Source organism: Penicillium waksmanii, assembly GCF_028829765.1.
Source record: "Penicillium waksmanii strain IBT 27052 chromosome Unknown utg000008l:1.0-5622682.0:1.0-5626561.0, whole genome shotgun sequence".
Taxonomy (NCBI): Eukaryota; Fungi; Ascomycota; class Eurotiomycetes; order Eurotiales; family Aspergillaceae; genus Penicillium; species Penicillium waksmanii.
In genome coordinates this window covers 5532535-5542037 of record NW_026643254.1, presented here as the reverse complement: position 1 = coordinate 5542037, position 9503 = coordinate 5532535, and the positions used below count along the sequence as shown (strand labels likewise).

Below are 9503 nucleotides of genomic sequence, written 5' to 3'. Positions count from 1 at the left end.
GTCCGCTGCAGGAGATTGTATCAAAGATGACATCTATTTATCATCAATCGTCAGTGGGCAGTTCATGATGACAACTTGTAACTCACTGTACTCGCAGCTTGGGCTATTTGGGATCCAGGAAGGTTCGCTCAATGGGTTATTTGAGGAGTAGCGGAAACGGGGCTGGTATCGAGCATCTTCCGAGTTAGCATGGCTCTAAATGACTGGGAAACAACACTCACTTGCTGTCTGAAGACTTCGTTATTGAGAAAGGCTAGGCCATTGCGATATAAAAGGTCAGCTTATTTCAATGCTTGATTTGGAGGTCAATCCATACCAAAGAGTAGCCGCGAAGACGAACCACGATCGACATTCTTTGGTCCAAAATCACAAAGGAATGCTTGCGAACGACTCTTCAGCGGGCGAAGGATCGGGTATTTATAATTATCCAGCCAAGCATTCAGTCTGCGTGAATGAGATCATCATCATCAATTGTGAGTGTTCAAGCACAAACTACTCTTAAATTGGAGCCGGTTCAACATTTGGTGATTCATCTGACACAACATTCGAACACAACATTCGGAGACATCGCACTTTTCCTTCCGACTCGATATATGCAAGTCCTTTCATCACTGTTGGCACCGTTTAAACAGTGGTGAGCATGCCGCAGGAAAGCATCGATGATCCGTTTCAACATTCACCACCAGGGGCTCATAAGTTATTGCGATAGGTGAGACGGTTACATATCACGCCATTTCATCTCACCCACCAATGATGAGCACAACGCCCTACCAAATGAACACCTCATCAAAGGCAGGCAAACACCATGCCATATTGCGGCCCTGGATCTCCAGCCAAAGGGGAGGGTTATTTATTGCCTACCTCGCATATCGGAGATAAGAAAGCACACCTAAACAATAGCAGTAGATACAAGCTATAGTACGGCGCGGGACTGACTCATACAGCCCCATCTCACAACAGAGTCCCTTGTATAGCTGGCCAGATATTAGGTTGATTACGTTTTCGTAGATCAAACCTCTGCGATCAGCCGCGTCTTTGTAAAGGCATTACCACTCGAATCCCCTGGGAACAAAGTGAATGCGAGAGGGTGGGTACTACAACAAGGAATTATAAGCCAATTAGTGCTATCAATGGCTCACATGCGCGCAAGTCGACTATGAAATGATTGGTGGATATTCGGCCATGGCTCCCAGGAGCCTGTGGGTCATAAATATTGATGCGATCATTGGACACTAGTAATATATCGGAGGAAAAATGAGCCAATCGGTGCTATGAATGATCCACGTCTGCCACAAAGCCCGCGTAGAAATGATTGGCCCAAATTTGGCTGTGAGCTCCTGGGAGCCTGAGCCTACCATAACACCTCCCATAATTGGATAAGGCTGATACAATTATGTCCACAATGTACCCACGTCTTCTCTTCTTTGAACCCGAGATAGAGACGACATTAAGAATTGGTCGTTGAAATTCAGGTGTAGTATTTGCGGATATATTCAAAATACAAGAACTTTGAGTAGGCCAGGTCACAGTATATCGTAAAATTCATTGAAGATTCAATCGGAGTATAAGACACACAGCCGGACCGGGCTTCTTACGAGAACCCTACTAGAACTCGTGGTTCAAAAAATGTACTTTACTGTATTAATTATGAATGAAATTGAAATGAGATAGTGCTGGAGTTTCTGGTGACAGTACCTCATGGTCATCAAATAAGACGTTATTTCCTGCGCAAATAATACATTCACCGTCAGCATCCAGACCCCTACTGCTTTTTGGCCTGATCCAGCTCTTCCATCGCCTTATCATACGCATGGTACAAGGTCCATGAGTAACTGCGCAGACATTCGAGCTCTGAAATGAGATTTTGTCGATCTTTTTCAAGCAGCGATACCTACTTCTTGATTTGGCAAAATAAATGACAGAAACGTGCCCTCTCCCAGTACCCTCTTAAATCGTCAGGCAAAGCTATTCAGACTTAGTAGGAATATGATGATGATGCAGAGTAGACTCACGGTAGCGCCCGTAATGGATATCAGGGGCGATAGCTGTGGACGGCACGTTTCTGTTGGCGGTCATTGCGCAGGTTCCTTTGCAGGTGTACGCCAGTCAGGAGTCGAATGGGTTATGCTTATCACGGGTCCGAATGCACCTTGGGTATTTATATCTCGACCCAGGAGTCACAGGATATAGTGATCCAGCCGAGCCCCTGCCTCCTCTTGAGCACACACAACGCCAAGTCTCTTCGTACATCCGTTGATTAACTGCACCCACCCTTTTAATTCGTCGCTCTATTCAGGCTGCTTGTTACATACGGGCCTCTATGTGTAAGTGAATGCTTCCGTGCAGCACCTTCGGTGCTAGCTAGGAATGGACCTGCCATTATGGGAGATGAAATGCGCGCTCAGAATCGCCGAGAATCGCCAAAAAGCCCACAATATATCGAACGGAAGGAAGTAACAACCTCATTTTTTTGGCTGTTCCACTTCATTATTCTCTTGAAGATCCTGATTTGTTGATTCAGAGCGAGAAGGGGTATATTTGTGAGTATTGAGAGGCCTTCATTATCTGACACACTCTCTTCCCAGTACACTCAACGGCAGATCATTCATTTTGGTGTCGGCAGAAGCTGGGAAATTTGACACCGAAAATACTTAGTCGAGGCTCTCTGAAGTATTCTGCTTCTTGTTCCTGATGCTTCCGCCTCCACTGCAATATGTCGCTAATAGGGACATGACGATGTCGTGGTTAATGGCTTTCATTTAAAGAGGTCCGTCCTCCCCTCATATGCCGTCCTCCAAGTTCCATTGTAAATGGAGCTCCCACTAAGGATGAATGTGTCATCGATTTATGCAATCGCTGCGGGAGGCTGCTTTTTAGCTCTTTTCCTCATCCAGACCCGAACTACGATGATTGGTTGGATCGAGTCCTGCTCTGTTCTGATCTCTCGGTACCTTACACTTCCTGCTCTCGTCCACAGGCATCGTATTTGGGGCCCCTGGTCCCGGTGGAATGTTCTTATCTATTTTAACTACACTGTGGTCAATATCATTGTGGTATTCTTCCATACACACTCCGTCGTCCAAGCTGGCCGGAGAGCCGGAGAGCTGGCTCTCATCAACCTTATTTTCCCCCTCTCGGCCACTCACCTTGAGTACTTGGCTGACCTTCTGGGTATCACCTGGCACACGTGCTGTAAGATTCACCAGGCAACAGGTTGGATGTCTGTTGCTCTACTTTCTTTTCACGTGGTGACAGAATGCCAGAGCCGGGGATTCAGTTTTCCTCTTGGGGCAATACGTAACATATTTGCCCTGATTGTAAGTTTCCTTCTCGCTGTCATGAATTCAGGACTAACGCTGATAGGGGTCAATTTCCTTGGCCACACTTGCCCTCACCTCACTCCCCTGGCTTCGTCGACGGTGCTATGAAGTCTTCCTCCGAAGCCACCAAGCCCTGACTGCTCTCTTCTTATATGGCACGTGGCAACATCTTCCAGACCAGAGTCGCTTGCCAAAATTGTACCTTTACGTGCCGCTGGTAATTTTGGCCCTGACTACATTCCTGGAGGTTGTCAACTTATGTTACATGAACGGGCTGTTTTCGGGCCACGGTGCTCCTCGAGCCTTTGTATCCTTCACCCCAGAAGGATCTCTGACACATCCTAGGCTAAGAAAAGCGGCCCACATTCGTCTGGTTCTGCCCAGATCTATCAAGGTTTATGCAGGCCAGTATATCAACCTGTGGATGCCGTCCGCCGGATCTTGGTCGTGGCTTCAAACGCACCCTTTCATAGTTACATCGTGGTCGCGCGGAAGACATGATGCGATTGAGCTATTTGTGCAGCCACGCGGTGGCATGACATCAGACCTACTGAGTCTTGCCGCTGGCGCTCCTGGCTGTCCTGTACCATTCCTGGCCATGTTTACAGGTCCACACGGTACTAGTGAGATTGTTGACGGGTTTGAAACCGTGCTACTGATTGCGAGTGGTTTCGGGATCGCTGCAACAATCCCCTATCTGAAGAAGATGATACATGGATATAATACCTGCACACTTCATGTCCGTCGGCTGCATTTGGTATGGCAGATAGAATCAATTGGTGAGAAGACCCTTCCGCTTTCAGTCAGACAGCACCAGAACTAACAAATTAGAAATGGTTAGCGCAGCCGAGGATCTGCTGAACCCCCTCCTGGAGGACGATATCATAGATAAAGGCTATGTAAGTGTCTGGCTTCAAAATGGAAACTTCGTTTAATATTGACGGGAAAACGTCTACAGATTCTCAGCATTTCAATCTACGTCGAAAAAGGGCTTGCTCATGATAAGACGCCAATAGGAAAACATGAAAGAGCCTGCTTTTACCAGGGAGTACCCGATTATGACAACATAGTCTCGCTCGAGGCATCGGGAGACCAGATAGAGAGATTACCGAACATCCACGATGAACAAGGCCGGATTCTGGTGATGGGCAAGTGATCCTACTGTAGCCTGGCTTTATTTTATCGTATACTAATTTCTTTCCAGTTTCAGCAGCAGGTAGCCTCAGAGACCAGATCCGACAGACCGTCAAGGGCCTTTTGCATCGTGGCGTGAGGCTTTCGGAGCTGGAATACCAGCCGGAGTAATTAAATGATAGGGAGATCGCATGCAGCAAATGCAATGAGTAGACCCGAGCATATAATGAAAGTTGGAGTCTCTTTCTATGCATTTGAAAATGTAGTAAAAATGTGATATTTGGGCACTTGGAATGCGATCTACAACGGACAAACTTGCCGATTTGATCTCTGAATTTCCCGGGTCAGCCAATTTAAATGAGCTACTTGGTCAATTACGAATTTACTAGGGCCAGACAGTACACTGAAAAACAGCGGCTAGACCTTGATTGAGGATGCAATTAATTCAAAATTCTTTTTTATCAAATTCAAGACGGGTATTATTTAACAGCAGACAGAACAAAAGCTTGAACCATGGAAACAGGAAGTTCGTCGGTTACTGTACCGTGCATGAAATTTTTCTATCAGTCGAACTATTGCTGCTGTGGCCAACAAAGCAGAGGGTGGCAGTATGGAAATTTGACTTCTGCTTCAATCGTTCTTCATGGGGCCTGGCGTGTACGAGTAGAATGTGCGAGCAGAGATCAACGCGAACCACGCAAGTCCGATGAGATTCCCTGGGCAGCATGAGATTTCCGTCAACAGTCGTTGCTAGATATCATTAGCACCATTTGAAAAAAAAAAAACTGTTTTGGAAACAAATCGAGAGAAACAAACCTCTTTCAGTTCTTCAAAAGAGCCTGCCGAGGTCGTCGCGCAGAGAAATTCGATCGCAGCCGGGCAGGTTCTCCAGCGGTCGAGATTATCAATTCCTACTGCCCTATCTTCTTTGACATATTTTTGCATCAATTCCATCATAATTCTCGACACTGGCGCCAGGTCACTGGCATCGGCTCTACCTCTTTGCTGGAACACACAGCAATCGATCCGTGCTACCGTGCCTGATTAGGTGAGATTGACTGGGAAGGTAGAAATGGAATGAACTTACCAATTTTGATACGCCCATTCAAATTCACAAGGACGCTAGAACAGTCCAGAGATGTGTGATGGAAGTTGTTCACCACGAGATATAACAGCCCGTCAACGAGCTGTACATAATCAGCCATTTGGCCATCTGGCAGATAGGTGAGAGGAATTCAGGAACAAACCTGAGACATTATGGCTGCCAGCTCCTGCTCGTCTGGGAAGGCTTTACAAGCGACGATATGATCCAGAACGAGAGGGTCGAAATCCCCCCAGTGTGTACAGAAGCTCGGGAGTGCGGAAACACTCCCGAATGGAGGCCAGGTTCTCATGGCGCATGGAGCGGAGGATCCGCAGTATCTTGTCAGCGTCCTCAATCGGATACTGGCGCACCGCCCAGACACCGCGGTCTCCAGATGATCGAACGCATACCGCGACGGGGCCAGCTAGGTCACAATCGTAGTACTTTCTGAAAGTACCCCAAGGAGATTCGTCTCGGACTGTCAGGCCCGAACCGATAATGCTCCGCCACTGCATAGTCTCCTGGCGAGGCGGGCTTTGTGGCATCGATCGATTTTTCTTGCCGGTGTGCTCCGAAGTTGAGGAAGTGATGGACCTCTTTCCAGGCGCGGGTCCTAGATGGAGAGGTTGTGGGCCGGGTATGAGGTCCGTTACCGGTGATACTTCTATTTGGGTTTGCGGCTGGGGGAGTAATGCAACCTGAGCGGCCTGGATTCTTGTCACTCTCTTTTCGCCGAGTTTTCGCATCATGGAAGCAGGATAGAATTTGGCTAATAGTTGAAAGCCGAAAAGGAGCACGAAACAGAAAGGAAATTTTGCCCGATTTAAATGGGTATTTCGTACGGGTGGAACACTAGGGTGTTGGATCAGATCTTCACCGGCAAAAAACGCAGTGCCAACGTTGAGCCACCACGAGGGCGTCCAGATGTACTTATAAAGGCATTCACGCCCGATAAAACCAAGCCAATCCTGAGCCCCATATTTCTCCTGACACCATGACTCGACACGTCTTTACCGAACAAGAAGTGCGGCTCGCAGCAGAACGACGAATGAAATACATTAGTGCAGCTAAAATCAGCATCTGCCAGATTCAATTCGAACCTCCCTTACCACGGGACCTGGACCCTAAGAATTTGGACCGGCTACGAAACATCTTCCGAAAGAATCGTTGTCGCCGCCTAGATGTCCAAAACCATGTTCCAGCAACCGTGTCTCGACATAATCTCGCAGAAGCATTGCAGAAGGCGAATGTTCCCCAGGAAGCCTTGCTGACAACCGAAGGCCGGCAAATTCCTCGACTGGAATTTAGAGCGGGACAACTTCGGGGTCTCCATGGCCGTCATCGTGTACAAGCGGGTGTTGAGGTACTTCCTCCGGCGGATCGCTGGTGGACGGTTGATCTCTACACAGACGGTACGTGATATACCCGGGCGCTCCCATAGATTGATCCTGACTGTTCCAAAAGACATCGACCGAGAATTGAGAGCGGCGTTGGTGGATGAATATTCCAATCAGAAGAAGCCGACCGATGGGGAAGTCTATCGCAAGATCAGACAGTATGAGGGCGAGGGCAATGAAGCTTTTCGAGAGCGTTGGTTCGTGAGACTATCGCCCAGCAATCAAGAGCGCTTGGATCAACTTGACAATAAAAAGAACCGTCGCCTCCGGCATGCATTTGACCGATTGTTGGCCATTCCCGGGCTTTGGCCGGGTGGGATGAGAATCAGCCTCCTTCATCGATTGATCGCTTCGGGCTGCGTTGAGGTGAGCTTCAGCCCAAGTTGCTACATTTTTTCTAGCTAATGACGACTCTTCGTCTCTCAGGAGATAGGAACCTATTTCGAGCACATCTTGGACTTCTGGTCTTCTCTGGTGGGATCGGATCGGCGTCTGATGAAGAAAATCGATCAGGATACGATTCACACGCTGCAGTTACTGGCACCAGGTAAATCACGCACTGATGAGAGGAAGGCATGCGGGCTGGTTCTCAGTGGACATGTGTTTGCCGAATTCAGTGCTGATGAGCGAAGCACGATATGGGCCAGAATGAAAGGTTATGATGGCCTTATTCCGTCCTTGTACACTTTCTTTGAGGATTTCAAGTACCTGGAGAGTTGCGCTCAATGCCTGAAGCGGCTTTTGGGTCCATCACCCCGATCTGTGAGGGAAGGCATGAGCTCGATCTTTGATCCAGACTCGGAGCCTGAGAAAGATCACCGAGAGAAAGGGAAGTGTATCATTCAGACCTCAAAGTCTACCTTCCGACGCCTTCATGCGCCCGAGACGGAATGCCTCGAGACAGGATACCAACAGTTATGGCTGTATGCTATGCGGCATTATCCACTGATGCCCCCGGACCCCAAGAACTCTGATGATCTGTTGGCCAACCCCACTCGCGCTAAGCCGGACCCGCGCGCGATCTACGACATGGCCCATCTAGCTCACCGGCTCGGCTTTAGGTCCCCAGAAATTGATGGGCTGCTGAACAGTTCTCCGGATCACCAAATTGCACGATCGGCCCTTCTCCAGGCCCGGAAGCCAGGCCGGTATAGATACGATGACCAGCACTTTGATATTCTGGTGCGCCGGATTGTAGAGTGTTTTACTGAAGCTGTGCCCGATCGGCCCGGTCCCCCGCGAGATCTTTTGGCAGACAGCACCGTCAAGACGCACGCTCGCTCTGGGGTTCCGCAAACCCGCACCCATGTTCAAGATGCCCCTTTGTTATTCTTAGATCGACTGCATGCTGATGTCGATGCCGCCGATACAATCACTAGCTTTTTTGTTCGGCGTTGTGTCTTTTTCGCCTTTTTGGGGAAGTCATCAAGGGTGGGGCCAAGCTCCACCACAGAGAATGGTGGTATGAATGCAGACACAGAGGCGGAGGGGATGCTACAGTCGCCATTGTTTATCGAATGCCACGACCCAATGGATGGATCTGCACACCACATGGATACATCAGGCAGGTCATCCCTTCTTCGAAAAAGCAATTTCCCTACACACCAACTGGTTTCCTGTGAGACGGAAGGCTCAGAAGTTGCACCTGAGCCGATGGACTTAGATCGGATAAGTCCTTCAGGTGGAGATCACACCACTCTCAGACGGACACATGACGAATCGGTGCTGGGAACGGATCTTTCTCGCTGCTCACCCAGAGCTGAGCTAGCCCTTGAAGATGCTGGAAGCGAATGTACTCAGATCTCGTTGGAGACAGTCTCGCTTCAATGGGGTCAGGACGAAAGAGCGACAGAAGAGGAGCTCAACCCACACACTGCGTCTGTGCCCGAAAGCGCTGCTCAGTCATTCACCAATCCTACGTCACAGCGACGGTCTTCATCAGAGACGGTAATCCTGTCAGAAGAAAGCCGTCCCCCTATGTCAGAAGAGCTGGAGGCTTTCCTTCATGGTCTCAGAAGGGCCCAATCAGAGCAGGAGGAGCTAGAAGAAAGGAGGGAGAGCGACCGGCTCAACGAAGAGCTCAGTCTACTCCATCATAAGCAAACTGAGCCTGAAGACCTAATTGTGCCAGATAATACCCACAACTCTCTGGCAACCTCGGGTGATCGCCTGGCGGAGGGAATACACAGAGACACCGAACACATTACAGCACAAGATACTGATCCCAAAGGCCAGGCATCTACACAAGAGCTGATTGAGATCAAGTTCTGGTCGCTCGAACGAAGTCAGTGGAATCAATCAGACTGTCTCCTCGTAGACCCGTCCGACCCCTCACCCATGGAGCGGCTCGCACGAAAGTATTCCTGCAAAGGATTTACACTCTACGATGTGAGCCTCAAAAGCCTTCGTCCAGCCCATTGTTACCACGCAGCAACAGCGGATGATACCAATGCGATATTCTTGATTTCCGCACATGAAGAGAAAGCCATTGTGGCCGCGGAAGGATTAAGGATGGAGGAAAAGCTGATTTCAATGGCTGCTCGCGTTGTGGGACGTGCACGATATTGA

At 49.0% G+C, this 9503-nt stretch overlaps 4 protein-coding genes across 4 annotated transcripts; 2 read left to right on the top strand and 2 right to left on the bottom strand.

The window, feature by feature from the left end:
- Nucleotides 1–2810: 2810 nt before the first annotated feature.
- N7481_010349 (ferric reductase family protein) lies at nucleotides 2811–4476 on the top strand (the record flags this gene model as incomplete). Its single annotated transcript, XM_057269568.1, has 4 exons — nucleotides 2811–3317; nucleotides 3364–4099; nucleotides 4152–4219; nucleotides 4279–4476. 4 exons carry the CDS (start codon nucleotides 2811–2813, stop codon nucleotides 4474–4476), a joined length of 1509 nt encoding a protein of 502 aa, XP_057120245.1.
- Nucleotides 4477–5084: 608 nt separating this feature from the next.
- On the bottom strand, nucleotides 5085–5659 carry N7481_010348 (uncharacterized protein; the record flags this gene model as incomplete). The annotated part of the gene is made up of 3 exons (XM_057269567.1): nucleotides 5085–5204; nucleotides 5271–5494; nucleotides 5542–5659. 3 exons carry the CDS (start codon nucleotides 5657–5659, stop codon nucleotides 5085–5087), a joined length of 462 nt encoding a protein of 153 aa, XP_057120244.1.
- An 85-nt stretch (nucleotides 5660–5744) lies between these two features.
- On the bottom strand, nucleotides 5745–6284 carry N7481_010347 (uncharacterized protein; the record flags this gene model as incomplete). The annotated part of the gene is made up of 1 exon (XM_057269566.1): nucleotides 5745–6284. The coding sequence occupies one exon, from the start codon at nucleotides 6282–6284 to the stop codon at nucleotides 5745–5747; it is 540 nt and encodes a 179-aa protein (XP_057120243.1).
- A 248-nt stretch (nucleotides 6285–6532) lies between these two features.
- On the top strand, nucleotides 6533–9503 carry N7481_010346 (DUF3723 domain-containing protein; the record flags this gene model as incomplete). The annotated part of the gene is made up of 3 exons (XM_057269565.1): nucleotides 6533–6950; nucleotides 7003–7301; nucleotides 7362–9503. The coding sequence occupies 3 exons, from the start codon at nucleotides 6533–6535 to the stop codon at nucleotides 9501–9503; spliced, it is 2859 nt and encodes a 952-aa protein (XP_057120242.1).